This window comes from Lineus longissimus, chromosome 14 (assembly GCF_910592395.1).
Source record: "Lineus longissimus chromosome 14, tnLinLong1.2, whole genome shotgun sequence".
In the NCBI taxonomy this organism is placed as follows: domain Eukaryota; kingdom Metazoa; phylum Nemertea; class Pilidiophora; order Heteronemertea; family Lineidae; genus Lineus; species Lineus longissimus.
In genome coordinates this window covers 8806822-8826216 of record NC_088321.1, presented here as the reverse complement: position 1 = coordinate 8826216, position 19395 = coordinate 8806822, and the positions used below count along the sequence as shown (strand labels likewise).

General features: G+C 41.9%; 1 protein-coding gene across 3 annotated transcripts in view; it reads right to left on the bottom strand.

Annotated features, from left to right (window-relative positions):
• Positions 1 to 18855, bottom strand: part of LOC135498782 (interleukin enhancer-binding factor 2 homolog) — a 35015-nt gene extending 16160 nt beyond the window's left edge. The window contains exons 1-4 of one of the 3 annotated variants that reach the window (XM_064789232.1): positions 18806 to 18855; positions 9514 to 9582; positions 9166 to 9415; positions 1464 to 1566 (exon numbers count right to left, since the gene is read on the bottom strand). In XM_064789232.1, the coding sequence (XP_064645302.1) occupies positions 1464 to 1566; positions 9166 to 9415; positions 9514 to 9582; positions 18806 to 18810 (427 nt within the window). In that variant the 5' untranslated portion in view covers positions 18811 to 18855. Of the gene's footprint in view, positions 1 to 1463; positions 1567 to 9165; positions 9416 to 9513; positions 9612 to 18805 lie in introns of those variants that run through there. The other 2 variants (XM_064789230.1, XM_064789231.1) reach the window with 2 other exon arrangements.
• Positions 18856 to 19395: the final 540 nt, after the last annotated feature.

Sequence of the window (19395 nt, the reverse complement as noted above, 5' to 3'; positions counted from 1 at the left end):
TTTTTGTGGAAATGGTGGTTTAAGCTATTGTTCTATTTATAGATTTTTGTTATTGCCTGACCTACGACAGCGAGAGTGAGGTCAGGAGCCCAGACTATAAAACGCCCACTAGGGGCCAACGGTTACATAAAATAATTACAAAATATACAATATAAAGTTACAGGGTATACAAAATAAGATCACAAATATTTAAAGACAAAAACATAATAATGGAAATCAGGACAATATAGAGTTACGCAGTTTAAAGAACTCGTTGATAATCGCAGCAGAGGGAGGTGAAGGATTTTTCAGAAAAATTGTAGTCAGATCCGACAGAGACAGAAAATGGAGATCACTTTATTACAACTGCAATGAGTTTTGCTGTTTTGACGCATATTTAGGGCACACCGCAAGGAAGTGAAAATCATCCTCAACCTCCCCTGACTTGCAAACCTCACACTTTCTTAGACTACAGTGTCTCCCAGTTTTGATTCTTAGACAATGGGCTTCCAGCATTAATTTTGTGATACAAGCCCTGTGTTTCACTGATTTAATATCATTTAAATATGTTTGAAGTTCAAATGAAAACATAAGATTACTATACATCGAGTTTTTTATTTGTTGCGATTTCACCAAAAATTTCATGTTGACAAATATCTCTAATCGTTTACTGAGCATTAGAGTATAATATTTTCCAGTTATCCACATTAATATTCATTTGATCAAGCCATAGGTACCCCAACCCGGAGGAATTAAGAACAACATTTCCAAACTTTGGGGACGTTCTGGCATCAACGCGACGACCCATATTCGCCTATAGGCTTGTTTTATTATCAATAAAGACCACCAACCTGTGAAAAAAATTGTTCTTAATCTTATGCATAAAAACAAGTAATTTGAAATTTCAGTCAGAGGCTACAATTACCCCAAAGCCAAGGGGTAAGTCTTGTATTGTCTCTCAGAAGCATTGTTTTAGATAAAATGCTCTGAATTACAGGCAATATTTTTGGAAGAGATCCCACTGCAAGATCCAGGCCGGTTTTTGTGAATCTGCTGGGAAATCACTTGCATAACCTAAGTAATAGGTGAAAAAGGGGCTACAATACCCCATTTTACCTTACATGTGAAATGTACTGTCTTTAGTGTATGGACACAAAAAACCTTTGGATACTTTGTAAAGAGTAAGGGAAACGCCTGGGTCCGAGGTTTTCATCTCAAAGTGTGACCTCAGCCAGCAGCCCCACTTGCAGTGGCAAGACTGACAACATCTGGAAGGAGGGCCAGTACATCAGCCCGTGTCATCACTCCTTCAGTGTCACATCAACAAACAAGAGACTAGATTTTGAGGCAGTGTTATACTTATAAAGAGAATGCACAGGTCTGGTAAATCAGATTGGCCGCACATGAACTACAGCAATCTCAGTGCAACTGCAAGTGACAGAAATTTCCCTGCCAGAAATCCAACAAACTTTCACAAAACTTACATGTTGGTAAAGTCTTCAGCACAACAACAAGATCAGCGACGTTGTGTCCGGACATGATAGTTCCCTTTTTATGGGAACCCACCTGGCGTACTTCCTCGATTTGCTGTAACGAGTATGGAAGGAGATAGTTGAATGCGTGGGGGAAAACAAGGACAGGAGTTGGGGGATGTCCAGAACTCACACTAGGCTGAGGCGAAGGTGAACTCACACCAAACTATTCCATCAAGGAACGCAAGTCACGACTTTCAAACTCCTCCAACTTCCCCCTCATATATTGTTAATGAAAGAGTGAACATCTCCCATGTCGTGACAATGCCACGCAAGTCACACAACAACTCTGAACTGTCATGCTGGGGAGATTGAATGAAACGGCCAGGGGCCATTGTGCTCACCGTAAGTATTTTTAGTAGACAGTTACAGAAAGTGCTACAGTATGACAATGGTGAATATATTTTTAACTTTGACCTCAGTGACCCTGACAGGTAGGTCAAATAACAAACCAGGGTGATATGTGATGTAGACACATCCACCTGACCATAACAATTTCATCACTCGTTACACTACAGCAATCGGCAAAAAACGATTTCCAAGATGGCCGCCTAATTAAATCTATGGCACCAAATAAATCAAAAAATGAAGAAAATGTAAGATAGAACTCAGAAAAGAAAAAAGGAAAAGATGAAAAATAAAAATATTTTTGGCTGTCCTTGACCGGGGTTTGAACTCACGACCTTTGGATTGCCACAATACGAGGAAAAACCCACAAAACATGCAATTTCGGCCATATTTGAATTCCGATCTGGCTGAAACTTGGCATACAAATAGTGGCTTCTTAGATGCATCATTACACAAAATTAAAACTCTCTACATTGAACAACCACAAAACGTACCAAGAACGGTAAAGTTTTCAACTTTGACCTCTGTGAACTTGAAAGGTGGGTCAAATCAAAAACCCGTAAGATATGTGATGTATCCTTGCTAGGAGCACCTACCATGAAACTTTTATCAAAAACAAATCAGTAATAAGCGAGAAATCACACTTTTTGAGTTTTGAGTTTGGGCCCCCTGGTGGCCAAGTCAATAATCAGACCGAACCAAAATTCAGTGTAAAAGGTCAACTGACCTAGGGGGTCATTTGTTCAAAGTTTCAAGTTCATTTCTGTTGCGGTTGAGAAACGTGCCATAGTTACACTCAAACGGCAAATTTACGCCATTTGACCTCTACGACCTTAAAAAGTAGGTCAAATCCGAAAAATCGTGCAACATCTGAGGTAACCTTGCTAGGGGTCCCTGCCATAAAAATTTCATCAAAAACAATTTGCTAATAAACAAACTATTGCACTTCTTACTTTTTCTGTTTTGGCCCCCTGGTGGCAAAGTCAAGAATCAGATCAGGCTGAAATTCAGCACCAGAGGTTATCTGATATAGGGGGTTATATGTACCAAGTTTCAAGCTCATAGCTTTGGTGGTTGAGAAACGTGCCATAGTTACACTCAAACGGCCAATTCACACCATTTGACCTCTGCGACCTTGAAAAGTAGATCAAATTAAAAACCCGTAAGATATATGATGTATCCTTGCTATGAGTACCTACCACAAAAGTTTTATCGAAAACAAGTCACTAATAAGCGAGATATCACACTTTTTAGATATCCACATTTGGCCCCCTGGTGGCCAAGTAGAGAATCAGATCGGACAGAAATTTAGTGTCATGGGTCATCTGACCTAGGGGGTCATGTGTACAAAGTTTTAAGTTCATAGGGCTAGCGGTTAAAAAACGTGCCACTGTTTTTGAACTAGGATACGACGGACGACGACGACGACGACGACGACGACGACGACGGACGACGGACACTGCGGTGTTGTATAGACTCCCCTACGGTGAGCCAAAAAGCAACACTAGGAACATATAAGGCCAATGGAGGTTTTGAGGCAGAAATTGAAGTAAACCTGTTTATACTCATTTGCCAGGTGTTAAAATGGTTAAAATGTGACTAGGGAGTGCCAACATATTTCCAGCAGTCAAAAACCAGAAATAAGTTGGAGATTCTTTGGGCAACAACTAACAAGCCGCCGAGGGAAGAGGGGGCAGCAGCCTGGTGGCCCCCCCCCCCCCTGCCAGTATTTTCTGGTGCCCCCTGGTTCACCTTGGCACCCCAACAAACTGCTTGGAGTTGTTGGAAAGCCCTCTGAACTAACATCAAATGCCCATGAGTCCCAGTTTCAGATTCATTGATTATTTGCTATAAATCACTTTTTCCATCTTCTTTCTCCATTTTCTGCACATTTCAGGTTTAAAATGAAAAATTCGGAAACAGCCACTTTCAGGCAAAGTGGCCTTGATAAATGATATAACATAATAAACATCAAAGAACTTAAGAAGGCAATAGCCTCATCACCTCGGTTAACTCTGGCCCCGGCATTTGCTAGATAACCCGTTGTAAGACTTTGACAAGTTGCCCTCAACAATTTCTGGTTTCATTTCCAACTTGTTTGTAGCAAGGAAACTCCCAAATCCTCAGCAATGACAAAGGTACTGTTCACCAAATGCACTTTAAAGGGAAGCTATGGGAATAAATTGATGCAGCAAAATCAAATATTTTTTTAAACAAATACATACCAAGTTACAAGACAAACAAATACTCTACACCAAGGATATGATGAATATTCCTAGATAGTGCAGAGACAAGACCACTAATGAATATTCATAGGTTGGAGGGTCGAGGCCTATCAATTAGACGAGTGCATGTTTTTAACTCTCAAGTACATATTTGGAGAGGTATTGAAAAAATATTTGTTGTGGCAAGTCTACAGATATAAAGAAATTATTTGATGAAAAAATTAATTTCGAATTTTGCTAATTGGGTGTTTTGAGTTGGGTGTTTTGAGTTTTTCCTGCCAGTTGGCTGAAAAGAGTGGAAATATCAAAGTCTGTCTAATTTGTCGATTATCAAAAATTTTCCGTGGTCAACTACCAGTTTATTTTTCACCATTTACATGCCCGACTGTCCGGAATATCATATCAAAATTTCAGATTAAGGAATTGAACCCGAGGCGGAGGATCTTGGTTGAGTTACCAAGACACTCGAGGGTGGAGCTAAAATACAGTCCAAACCCGAGCCGACAGGCGAGGGTTTGGACGAAATTTTAGCTCCACCCGAGAGTGTCTTGGTAACTCAACCAAGGTCCAAAGCCGAGGGTTCAATTTCTATTCTAAAATACCTCAAACTTAAGAAGATAGGCCACGAAAATAACTTGAATATGTGCGAATTTGGCAAATTCCATCCATTGCCGGCCCGGCCGGAGTGCCGGTAGCGCCGTTGTTTACATTATGTTACGGCAACGTTACAGAAAATGAGACGTGTACATTTTGTACAGCGCGCATAGGAAGTCCGCATCGGCTCGCTCAAGTGATGCTAAAATCCGTGCAAATGGGCTATTTGGAGCGTTTTTCTTGGCAAATATGTGTAGTGCTCATTAAAAAATGAAATGGCCAGGGCCATTGTGCTCACCTCATGTGGAGGAAAGATGGATAAAGAGCATGGTATTGTGTCATGTAGTGTTAGGTTTGATGTAGGTCCAAGCAATTACAATTTCCCCAAAATGGCCAATTTACAGTACATTCGACCTCTGTGACCTTGAAAAGTAGGTCAAATCAAAGAAGACCCGGGTGACACATTGAATGGTTGTTAGAATTAGATGTACCTATGATATAAAATTGGTGCCAATCGGGCAAGTCATTACTAGGAATAATGGCATTTTGAAGAATTTAGGATTTGGCCCCCTCCCTGGAGGCCAAATGGCAAATCAGATCGCACCAAACTTCGGTACCTGAGATCACCTGACCAAGGGGTACATGTGTACTTAATTTGTGATCAATAGTCATTGCAGTTAAGAAACGTGCCATAGTTACGGCCTGACGGCGAATTTACGCCATTTGACCTCTGTGACCTTGACAAGAAGGTCAAATTAAAAACCTGTGTGACATATACTGTATGGTGGTTAGATGTACCCATGATATCAAATTGGTGGCAATCAGGCAAGAAGTTAAGGAATAATCACATTTTTAAGGTTTTTGGATTTTGCCCCCTGGTGGTCAAGTGGTGAATCATATTGGACCAAACTTCGGTCCCTGAGATCACCTGACTAAGGGGTAAATGTGTACCAAATTTGGTATCAATAGTCATTGCAGTTTAGAAACGTGCCATCGTTACATCCTAACGGCCAATTTACACCATTTGACCTCTGTGACCTTGAAAAGGAGGTCAAATCAAAAACCCGGAGGATATATGATGCACCTTTGCTAGAAGTACCTACCATATTTTTTTCAAAATTTCCCGACTACTATTAAGGGAGATATTGCATATTTTCACTTTTAACGTTTGGCCCCCTGGTGGCCAAACCATGAAACGAATCGGACCGAAACTTGGTCTCCAAGGTGTCATTACATAAGGGTACATGTCTACTAAGTTTCAACTCAATAGCTCTAACAGTTACGAAACGTGCCCTGCTAACGGACGACGGACGACGACGACGACGACGACGACGACGACGACGACGACGACGGACGACGGACGACGGACGCCACGGTATGGGATAAGCTCACCTCTGCTAAGAGGTGAGCTAAAAACTTAGGGTGGTTGATGCTTCCTTGACTGATTTGTGTTTGAAGCAGTGTTTTGAGAGCCTCAAACTTCTGAAGTGAGCTTAAATTCCATTGACGTGACGTGTGCATGGTTTCCACATTTTAGTGCAACCCGAGGGCACTTTGGTAGAGCATCTTGGTTGCGTGTCCAAAACACTCCGCTCTCAGAACGAGGCTTATGCATTTTCCATTTAAAAGTTGACTTTACAAGGTACCAAGGTATTTTAGAATTCACAACCCAACGCAGTATTTGATGCGTCGCGGTCAAACATTGACAATTTAACTGCTAAAAGGCTTAAAAAATCAATTGTGGTCTTGCCTCATTTAATAAGCAGTTTGCGGGGGTAGCCATGTTTGTTCAAATCTCCCGGGCGAATGACGTCATGGATGCAGTGGGGTTTTTTCATCAAAGCGAGTACTACTCGTTTCCACTAAGTTTCCAGACCTTTTTCTACCCCGGTCCTTGGCTCAAACACATAGGGAACTAGACCTGCTCGTTCTTCTGCTGATGCACGGTTGTAATCGAAGGATTCATCTCCGGACGTCGACGAAGAACCCGAAGAAATCGAAGAACTGTCATCTGTCATTCCAAGCATTCGCCATTGTTCGAACAGCTGATTGTCACAATGGCTGCATCCATGACGTCATTGGCTCTCCGTATGGAGGAGAGACCAGATTAAAATCCACCAAGATGGCGGCATACTTGGTTCAAAAATAAGCATTTAAAATCATCCATATCACTCATTAATGTTTATTTATAAAACCAAGAGCCACAGTTGTTTTTAAGAACACGAAGTAACTGTTGGTCAAATGGGGAATAATTCCCATAGCTTCCCTTTAAATGGGTACGCTTTTTGCAATTACCAGCGATCAAGGAAAATATACACAATGCCGTAGTGCAGTGCTGATACATTGGATTCATTATAAGTCATCTGACTACCATCCTGATTCTCATGCGTTTGCGTCACTATTATCGAGCTCCACAAACCCATGACGGATTCCATTGATTTTCCTGTTTTCTCGGCACGCTCTCAGTGCGTGCTCCAATCACATCGCTGATATGAAAACTTAAAGAGGGCAACGGTCAACGCCGATCGCAGGTGTTCAACCTCGTCGCCTGTTTTGGCAATGGTCCAACTAATGCAAGTGCAATGCATTTTAAGAATCTGCTTAATGGGCACAGGGTTGCAGGCTGTTGGATACTACTGCAATTGCCGAGACCGTTCCGTTAGAGATGTTCTGATTGGTCCAAAATAGAGGCTACTTGCCTGGGCTAAAAAACAGCTTCTGTCTGAGGCGGAAAATGTCAAGAGTTTGGGTGAGTGATTTGGCGATCTCAAAACATTGTGTCTGTCTACATACATGACAGAATTGTTGAAATTTATATTCAGTGCGTATTTTCACAATTGGCAATTTTCAAATTGAATTACAAATTTCAAATATGTAACAAACAGCGTCTTACAGGCCTTTGAACACAAGAACAGGCCGACTACATCAACTACATGCAATGCTCATCATTTTTACAAGACGAAGTGGGCAAGATCAGAACATGCAGGAAAACAACGAACAGTACTGAAACGATTGCCGACTCACAAATGATTTGAGGGCAGGGCAAATTCTTCAAGAAGTGTAAAGTGCGGTACAAATAACTTGGGCAGCAAGACAAAATACTGCAAATAATTTAGACAACATTGCAAAGTGTAGGATGGTAACTTCTGGATTTTCCCAAGTCTGAAAGGTAAACAGGAAGGTAGCTCTGGTACGACCTCTGCTTCTGTCGATTCCTGATTCAACAACATCCATTGCTACGGCCGAGGATGCTGTAACTTTCACCTCCATTCATATACTTGGGCCACAGTTCGTTTGGGAGGTTTATCTGCGCCAGATTACTGGTCGTCATTGTAATGCTATGTTCACACTAGCGTTTTAAACTGAATTGAATTCGCATTAACGCTTTGATTCGAATCAGCTGTTCACACTAGAGCACCCTTAATGCGAATTGAATCCGAATTAACGAGTACGGTTGTTAAAGCGTATTGAAATCCGATTCAGCTATTCCGCATCGACTTATTCTGAATCAACTGTAGTGTGAACAGGTCAAATCGCATTAACCAGGTTGGTTTATTCCGTTTCCTGTTGCGCATGCGCAGTCCTGTTCTTCCGTTTTACGGCATGGAGAAAACGTGCTCTGACATTTACTCTGGCAGCTGCCAATAAAAGTGAAAATTACACGAATTTGTCGAAAATATGGCTGGAAGTAATCGAGGATTGGTTTGGTCGAGAGCAGAGAGGTTGGCGTTGCTGAACATTTGGCGTGATGAGGATATTGAAGGGCAACTGCAAGGAAATCACAGAAATTCTCATGTCTACCATCGTGTTGCCGAGTTGCTGGGCCTGCAGGCCTATGAACATACGACAGAGCAATGTCGTAACAAGTTAAAAGCCATGAGGGGCAACTGGGTGAAGACCAGAAACAACCTATCGCGCTCAGGGACCTCTGGTCGAAATGCTGGCGTATTTGTTACATCTGATTGTGTGTGATCACTCTTGATTCGGATCAGAATCCGAATTAAGCTAGTGTGACCTTACCGTTTTCAAACCGAAATAACCAATCCGAATTCCGAAATGCGGATTACGGAATTCGGTTTGAAAGCGTATTCAGTGTGAACGTAGCATAAGGGCCACTTCATTCAGGCAGGGATTTAACAATGCCCAGACATGCCAGGCGCAGAGAACAAAATTTTTAAAAAGATTTCATGTGAAAATGTGCTTGAAACCGTCCTAACTTGCCAAAAATATGCCTCTAAAATTGTTAGTTTTTGCCAAATTTCAAAATATAAGGTTCCGCGTAGAGCTTAGACATAGATCTTTCCATTTCTGCTGTCAAATCAAGCTCCTATACACTATATTGAGGGGTGAAAAAGGAGATCCTCCAAAATTGGGAACGTCTCGTCTCATCCCTAATTTCAAAAGGTCAAAAGACCCCTTTACAACTTAAAGATTTAAACTACCATTACAAGGAATAAAAGAAATACAACATAAAAACTATAGCTTACTTTAAAACTTACGGCCGAATCAAAATTGCCTGGGGCAACGATTAGATTGTCCATTACGGCATTGATTTTAGTCACCAGGTTTAAGACGGCGCTCTGCTCAGTCGGACTTGGGGTCAAGTCCTGGTTCCTCTTCAGCAATGCATCGGTGAAGGCCTTCTCAGCTTTCTCGTCTGTGACCGGCTTGTTGCGCGGGAATACCGCCTCACATTGTGCGAGGTCGAATGGGATGTGTGGGATGAACGCACGCATTCTGAAATTTTATAAACAATTACAAGGCACTTTACTAAGTTAACTAAAAGTTTTAGACCAGTTCAATGATACAATTGAATTAACACTTTGTGTACTTACCCAGGCCCCCTCATGGGCCCCATGCCTCCTCGTCCCATGCCGCGCCCCATACGTCCTCGTTGTGGTCCTCTGAAAAACATCTGTGCAATTAGTCAATATGAAGTCCATTGCAGCTGAAATGGGTTCAGTTAACAAAAATCAGTCTATGTATGAAGTCCATTATGGCATTATGGCTACAATGGGCTGACGATTGAGTGCTAATGTCTCCTCCTTTCATCACTGACATCAAGGGCCAGGAAATCCGTCGGACGCACCATCATAAATGGGTGGCCAATCAAACTGCTCGACACAAAGTAATTGAATGACGGCCTGAATTGATAGTGCCAACTTCAGGATCAGGTTAGCCTTCTTCTATGCAACATGCACTGTGCATTTGGGTCAGGTCAGCATCCCTGGAACCGTTACTCACTGAACACCTGGTCTTTAATTATGATGGATTTCAGTGCGTGTCCTGTGCGACAACCACGAGTGAGTGTAATGTTAGTGTTGTCGCGACATGGACGCGTAGGAAAGGCATGAAAGGAAGGGAATACAGAGAGACTACCGATAAAGTAACAACCCCTCCGACGGCCGATCAGGGGGGGGAGTCATCGGCAGTGAAGGATGGATACACGCACACAACGGGGGATCGGCATGTGAACTTCGAATGAAACGGCCAGGGGCCATTGTGCTCACCGTATACATCTTTTAGTAGGCAGGATCATGCTTAGTTTAGAGGTGAATATGGTGAACACAATCAGGCATGAAGACTTTTTTTAGATGTGTATTGATGTCAAGTAATAAGACAGGGCAGTATATATAAGTTTATGATCCAACCAATAATTGTCTATGACATCAACAAGATCAATATCGTGTGATTGCTAAGAGTCCCTGCAATAAAAAATTCATCGAAAAAAAGTCATTAATAAGCAAGATATTGCACGTCCTACTTTTTCAGTTTTGACCCCCTGGTGGCCAAATCAAGAATCAGATGAGGCCAAAATTCGGTGTCAGAGATTATCTGATGTAGGGGGTTACATGTACCACCTTCAAGTTCATAGCTTCAGCAGTTAAGAAACGTGCCATAGTTACACTCTAATGGCCAATTTACGCCATTTGACCTCTGTGACCTAGAAAAGGAGGTCAAATCCAAAAATCGTAGGACATGTGGTGTATCCTTGCTAGAAGTCCCTGCCATAAAAATTTTATCGAAAACAATTCACTCAAATAAGCAAGATATTGCACTTCTTCCTTTTTCCATTATGGCCCCCTGGTGGCCGAATAAAGAATCAGATCAGGCCAAAATTCGGCATCAAAGGTTATCTGATGTAGGGGGTTATATGCACCAAGTTTCAAGTTCATAGCTTTACTGGTTAAGAAACGTGCCATAGTTTACACTCCAACGGCCAATTTACGCCATATGACCTCTGTGACCTTGAAAAGTAGGTCAAATTGAAAACCCGTAAGACATGTGATGTATTCTTCCTAAGAGTACCTACCATAAAAATTTTATCGAAAACAAGTCACTTATAAGCGAGATATCACACTTTTTAGATATCCACTTTTGGCCCCCTGGTGGCAAAGTTGAGAATCAGATCAAACTGAAATTCAGCACCAGAGGCCCGACCATGACGATCCTGCCAAGCTTGCCGATCAGTTCGCGGAATATTTCCATGAGAAAGTAAAGGGCATCCGTCAAGGACTTCCTGCCTGGAGTGATGTGCGATGGCCAACGACAGCATCAAACACCCAACCATCACTTGGGTGTTTTGATCCAGTTGATGACGCTGAATTGCTTAGTGTTATCAAACGGTCACCTAAGAAGTCGTGTGACCTTGACCCCATGCCAACTTGGTTGCTAGTATCCTCCATCTCAGCAGTCATTCCCATCATCAAGGTGATCGTAAACAGATCCATGGCTGATGGAGTGGTGCCAGACTCGATGAAAGAAGCGTTGGTTTTTCCTCTGCTCAAAAAACCATCCCTAGACCAGGAGATTATGAAAAACTATCGACCTGTCAGCAATCTGACTTTCCTCTCAAAGGTACTTGAACGAGTGGTCGCTGCGCGCCTCAAAGCGTACATGGACATTCACGATCTCCATGACACTTTCCAGTCAGCATACAAGCAGGGTCACAGCACGGAGACTGCCCTGCTTAAGGTACAGAACGACATTCGATGCATGGTGGACGAACATGGAGCCGCGATTCTCGTTCTTCTTGATCTTAGTGCCGCGTTTGACACAGTTGACCACGAGATTCTCCTTGGTAGATTGGGTGATTTGTTGGGTGTATCTGGCACTGCCCTTGCATGGTTCCGCTCATACCTGACATGCCGTAGTCAGCGTGTGGTAATAAACGGGAACCTATCGACTGCGAAACCACTTGGCTTTGGTGTCCCTCAAGGATCGGTCCTTGGACCGATTCTTTTCCTCGTTTACATTCTACCACTCGGAGAACTGCTTAGAGGATGTGACATTCAAAGGCATGGATTTGCGGATGACACACAGGTCTACAGGGCCATTACTGCCTTGCGCGACAGATCTGCTATCCCTCATCAGGTGAAGGAGCTGAGTGAGAAACTGGCAATCATTCACCAGTGGCTTGCCGATAACAAGCTGAAAGGAAATCCAGATAAGACTGAAGTCCTCCTGTTTGGCACCCTGCAGTCGCTCAGGTCACTGGACATGCATTCAATCGATGTCGCGGGAACTGGGATAAGTGTGTCAAATGTTCCTATTAGGAATCTAGGTGTACTTTTTGACTCATCCCTCTCTATGGACGCCCATGTGAGCAACATCGTCCGTGTGTGTTCTTATCACCTGCGCAACATTGGCAGAGTAAGAAAAGAGTTGACTGATGAAGCTGCTGGGTGCCTGACTCGGGCGATGGTCCTTTCTCGCCTCGACTACTGTAATAGCAGCCTTGCTGGCTGCAGTCAGTCATCCGTGGCCAGACTTCAACTTGTCCAAAACCGTGCAGCCAGACTTGTTACCAGAACTAGGCGCTCTGATCACATCACGCCTGTCCTGAAGGAATTGCACTGGCTGCCGGTGGAGCAAAGAATGATTTACAAGTTGTTGGTCCTGGTCTAAGGAGCGATACATGGCACAGCCCCCGGGTACCTTTGCAGCCTCATCACTCCCTACGTGCCAACCCGGCCACTAAGATCAGGGTCGCAGGATATTATAACTCAGCCAACATATAGACTCAAAACGTTTGGTGGGAGAGCATTCGAGATTCTTGCTCCCCAAATGTGGAACACTTTGGACGCCACACTGCGACAAGAGACCTCATTGGCCACATTCAAAAGTTCTCTAAAGACATTTCTATTTCGAGACTATTTCGGGGTGTGATTCAAACTAGGTGGGGAGCGCCACAGAACATTGCGACAGTGATATGGGGCGCTATAGAAATGCTAATTCTATCTATCTATCTATCTATGTGATATAGGGGGTTATATGTACCAAGTTTCAAGTTCATAGCTTTAGTGGTTAAGAAACGTGCCATAGTTTACACTCTAACGGCCAATTTACGCCATATGACCTCTGTGAACTTGAAAAGTAGGTCAAATTAAAAACCCGTATGATATAAGATGTATATTTGCTATGAGTACCTACAACACAAGTTTCATCGAAAACAAGTCACTAATAAGCGAGATATCACACTTTTTAGATATCGACATTTGGCCCCCTGGTGGCCAAGTTGAGAATCAGATCGGACCGAAATTCAGTGTCAGAGGTCACCTGACCTAGGGGGTGCTGTGTACAAAGTTTTAAGTTCATAGCCCTAGCGGTTAAGAAACGTGCCACTGTTTTTTAAATAGGATACGACGACGACGGACGACGGACACTGCGGTATTACATAAGACTCCCCTACGGTGAGCCAAAAATCAAGAAAATGTAAGATACAAGTCAGAAAAGACAAAAGGGAAAAGATAAAAAATAATAAAATAATAAAATATTTTTGGCCGTCCCTGACCGGGGTTTGAACTCACGACCTTTGGATTGCCACAACACGAAAAACACAAAACATGCAATTTCGGCCATATCTGTGTCTGCGTTGTGACCTCTGTGACCTCGACAAGTAGGTCAAATTAAAAACCCATATGATATATGATGTATCCTTGCTATGAGTACCTACCACAAAAATTTCATTCCAAACAAGTCATTAATAAACGAGATATCACACTTTTTAGATATCTACATTCGGCCCCCTGGTGGCCAAATTAAGAATCAGATCGGACCGAAATTTAGTGTCACAGGTCATCTGACCAAGGGAGTCCTGTGTACAAAGTTACAAGTTCATAGGCTTAGCGGTTAAGAAACGTGCCACTGTTTTTGAAACAGGATACGACGACGACGACGACGACGACGGACGACGGACGACGGACACTGCGGTATTGTAAAGACTCCCCTGCGGTGAGCCAACAATGCCAAAACCACTGTCACTGGGACCCTTTGTCCCAGGTGAAACACAAGACTGGTCAGCACCCAATTGCCGAACAAACTTCTTCGACATCGTCCATGTTATGTTTATGTTCGGGCTCTGGCGTCTGCATACTTTGCTTGGCGCCTTGTTTTTGTCAAAATTGTCCATCTCTCAACAGAACCATGAAGACACAGCACACGAAGACCATAGACCCTTTTACACCAGGCGGAGGAAGTCATCGCGGGCCCAAACAAACCTAAATATAGGCACAATTAACAAAAGATCACGTGGTGTGCGACTTCAGTGGCCTCCTCCGCCTGGTGTGAGGCCCTCTATAAAGAGGCCTTTTTGACAAGACAAATCAAAGTCAAAGCAAATCAAGTGTGCGGATCGCAAGCCATGCACTGCAAATGACCTGAAGCTTTGCAGCAGCAGTGAAACGGATGCATGTGTTCTGCGCTAATTACCGATCGGCGCTATCTTAAGATTGCGCTGCGCGTTTTACCGATCCTATGATTGCGCGGCCATCTCGAGATCGCGCAAGGCCGGTCCTGCGCATTTATAGGATCTGCGCTTTTTTTGGATCCGAGTTTATAGTCATTCCATGTCGATTCGGTGGTTTTTTTACATTATTATTGACGGCAATATTGAATTTTTGCTACACCACTACCTACCCATCTATGGGGCGCTTAGTTGGAAATAATATAAAATATAGCAATAGAATTTTGTCCCGAATCATGAATATTTTAATACTAGAATGACACAATGCACACTTTTTATTTTGCAATTTCTTCCAATACAAATATGTATATTTTCTTATTCTAATCTCTTAATTCTTTAATTGTTCTTCAATTGGACATAGTTGCATCATTTTCTAGGGAAACGTTTCTGTAAAAATACTCAGAAATTCTCCTGCTATATTTTCTCTTACTGGATGGCTGAAAATGATATGTAGGCCCCAAATGTACCCAACAAATAATCTGGAAGGGGAGTATGCAAAATAGAAAAGTTTTTCCTGAACATACAGGCTTATTGACATTGTTGATTTCATTGAGTATACTATAATCATCCAAGGTCTTGATTATGAGCTATGCTGGTTGATATTTACGTAAATTATTTTTTCTTTTTTCAGGAAAACTGAGTTCCATGATCAATGGGTCTTGAGAAGAATCATCACATGTGATGAGAAGCTTTATTGAAACTCTTAGATTACATGATATGTAATACCCAGTTATTTAATGTAATACTAATAGTAATACATGTACTATGGCATTTATAAAGACTCAATAAAGTTTATTTGTGACCGATACTTCACTTAGTTGTCTCATCCTAATTTACACACCGTTTGGAATAAATGAATTTAATTTAATTTAATTTAGGCAAAAAATCGTCAGTATTTGCTAAAAAAATTTAAAAAATACTTCCTGGTAACTTTTCGATTATTTCTGGGAAAAAACTGCAGAGTGGAACATTATAAAAAAGAACCCAATTAAAGAAGGAATTTCCATTGGCATTGAATTAGGACACATCTGAATTCAAGGACAGTATGAGTAGCCCATTTCTCAGTCCCGAGGGAAGGGTGTCAATAAAGATGTTCAAACTGTAGTAGCAGGTCAGTTGTTGTTCAAATATCCAAAAAAAAATGTTGACGAGACAGCCACCCATATCATGACCGACGACCATGACCTACGCAAATAAAATTTGAATCGTCATAATATATTCACTCATAAGAATACTCATAAGAATATTTGCATACTAGTCGAATGAACCATAGACGTATATTGGCGGAGACAATCGGATTTACGCCATATATACGTCGATGCAAGGATATCAGAACTACCGCGTAGATGAAAGCACGTGGAAATGTACATTTGCATATAACAGAACCGCTACGACTAGGTGCAAATTTTATAAAAAGTGAACATGTATCTACAGAATCTACCAAATTAATGTATTCTTTATGTAGCTGTACAGTGTTTATATGCACCAAATTTGAAATCAACTAAGAAATAAAGTCATATTTAGACATTATTGACGAGAAAATCGCAAAGCCGGCATCTTCCACCGTCATTGTCTCATGCAGTAATCAATCTCCACACCAGAGAGTCTTCTCCACCCAAGTCTTTCACCCCTGGCAGCAATATGTGAGGAGGTGACCGATAACGATTGAATAAAAACAAAAATTACATCAAATTTCTCAATAGGGTCATTCCATTGGTGATTGATAATATTCCTTTGTAATTTCAGAAAGATAAAAAAATATATCTTGATGCTCTTTTTTCGTCACGGCAATTTTGATGATGTTAAAAAGTGCACCATTTTGCACAAAATGGCGCCGTTGTTGTCAGCGGTTTACACATGTAACATGCAATGACATGTTTTCGCGAGGAGATGTAATCTCTAAACCTATTTTTAGATTGTCTGAAACGAGCCGTCTTCGAAATCAAGTTGGTTTCGAAACGGCCTCCCAATTCACTTGAGATTTTAACCAACTTCCGTCTATGGATTTGGCTTTAAAATATGTTTTTCATCAACCGCAAAGGGTACTTGTTAACATGGTAGTGTTTTAAAAGCAATTCATTTTATGGTTTAAGCACATGCAGTGTGTTCATTACGTACTCGGTTCGACTACGTTTTTTCTGACTAATGGCCGCTGTTGAGAGTTAAGACGGTAAATCCAAACTGGAGTACAGCTCTGTGGCATGGGATCCCTTAACTAAGGAAAATCTGATTAAGTTGGAGAAAGTACAGAGGAGAGCAACTAGACTGACCCATTTTTCATGATTGAATGTTCATCTGGTGCGCACAGAGACTTTTTGTCGGTCGTATTTCAATCGTATTAGGGGCATCTGGAATGAGCTGCCCGCTGGCACGTGTCGTCCGGGAATATTCAGAGGTTCAAAAAGGAGCTGAGGGCTGAATATGGACACAGGCTGCAACAGATATTTGACCCGGAGGACGCGTGGGTTAGCCGCTGCAGGTGCCCAACCTGTCGTCTATAAACATATGGTTAAAAATACTCTTCTTTATTGTTTTAAAATGTTGGTATTGTAATTTAATTTTAGTGGACACCCGCAAGCAGGTCTCTGACCTTTGGGTCGTGCGCATGGGCACTGCTTTTTAGGCTTGTTTTTAATTTGTTATTTAATTTGTTCAATTATATTTTATTACAATTGTATGTAGTTTTCTTATCAGTGTCCATGAAATAAAATTATATTATATTATATTATATAAAAGAAGCTTCTTTGAAGTATTTTTTTCTTTTATCGTCTTAAGTTTTAAGACTATTTGGATACACTCCAGGACTATACAGAGAGAAGTCCACACAGCACAATCTTACGACCAGCACAGCAAAGGCCTAAACCGCCTTGCGCGATCTCAAGATGGCCGCGCAATCATAGGATCAGTAAAACGCGCAGCGCGATCTTAAGATAGCGCAGATCAGCAAATTGCGCGGAACACATGCATGATGTATAACCGGCCCTGCATGTTTGGTCAGCAGTTTGCACCATGACCATCGCTCTTTTCCGAAAACACACGAATTCTCGGAAAGCGTGATGCTAATGGCGATGGTGAAGATATATACTAGACTGCTAGGCCTATAATTAAAATTTGGCTGCATGATTGATGATGATTCAGACTTCAGTCCACGGTAGCCCTTCGCGCTTTGCATAGATGACCGGCATTTAGTGTGTATTCATAATTGCAATGACAATACATGCAGGGTTCTCCACTAATACATCAGTCCGGGCGCTGCGCCCGGACTAAACGCAAGTGAGACCATCACCGCCCGGCCTAAAATCCAGCGCCCGGTCAAAAAAAATTGCCGCCCGGTTAAAACATAAAACACGATAACCACTTTGCCGTGCTAAAAATAGGCCCGCAACTACTAGTTGACGAGGCTGCGGGAGGTCAATGCATTTGATAGAACAGCCTGCTTCATTCATCCAATGTATGCGGAGTGGTAATTCTATTTTTAGCCATGTTAGCTGGTCTGCGCAATAGACGGAATGGACAATTGATATCTCGCTACAGAACTTGTGCATGTGTGTGAAGGCGGGAGCTTGTAATGTGGTGTCGGGGATTACTTTTTTGCTGGACTGGACTTGTAAATAGATTACTATTATAGGACCTAGGTCTATTCACGAGGTCATATGGATGCAAAAGCAAGTAATCAGGTAATCTTCAGGCCGTTATCATCCCCCTACCTCCCTTGCAATTATTAAAGCAGTTTTTGCGGAATTTCGCCAGCCACGCGGCTGGTACGTTACTGGTTTGTTTTGCGCCCGGGTTTTGCGGTGTCGTCACAAATGTTCGTGTAATAAATGGCGTTCTTGAAGCACATTTAAAACGGCATATGAAGCACTCAGGTGCCAGGAAATCGCATCTAAGCGGTTTCAAGTAAAAAATTTTTCTGGGGGAGACTCCAGACGCGTTCGGTGGCGCGCACGTCGCCGTCGGGCTGCACCCGACAGAATACACAGTAGGCCTATTCCTTAAGTTTTAATAATGATGGGCTAGCGCCCGGTCTGTTTCAGACCGAGTGGAGAACCCTGTACATGATGCATGTGATGAATGGAAGAATAAATGCATGTCATGCATACACCTCATACACTCGCACTGTACACATAATACATGCATGCATGTGTGTACAGTGCGAGTGAACGAATGAATGAAAACAATAACAAACCCGAAGTGGCGAAAGGAAAAATATTCGCATAGATTTATCATAGAAACATGGCTGTAGCAGAATAAGACTACCGCATAACGGCTTCAAACTGAAAGGGGTTATTCTTCAACATGTTTACTTTTCGCAGACAGAAGGAACAGAAGTATTATTTTGTAAAGCAGGCAAAAAAGGTGATTAAAATTTCGATAAAAACCTCATTGTGTCAACCAAAACCACGCTAAAAATTACAAGATGGCCGACGGAAATAAAATGCCGGCTAGCATTACGCATGTGCAAGGCTTACGCACCTTTGCAGAACAAAATGTTGAAATGATTAAAATAGCGACGTTTGTATCCCAAGTTGAAAGGGGAATGTTCGTCTTCTATTCAATGACTACTATTGGCTGGTTGTTGTTTGATTTTTGTCACAAAATGCTTACCTCAAATACATGTAGTGTAACTCGTTTAGTAGCGATTATTAGGCAATAAATAAGGAAATGGTATTTGAACGAGGTTGTAAACCCCTCTAAGACAAAGAATCCCATAGCACGGGAAATTAAATAATCAATTTTGTCTCTTAGACATAATGCTCTGTATCTCCTTTAGGGGTTAAGAGCTGAAAGAATCATTCTGTTCGTCTTGGTAATATCTTTACAATGAACCAATAACATTTAGTATATGAGGAAGCTTTTACCTACCCTTTTGAAAAAAACTTGAGTTTTTATAATTTCAGAAGTTCCAAATTCATAGTCTTTATGAATTCTTGATGTAAGGTATCGGCATTTTTATGTATACCATAAAACG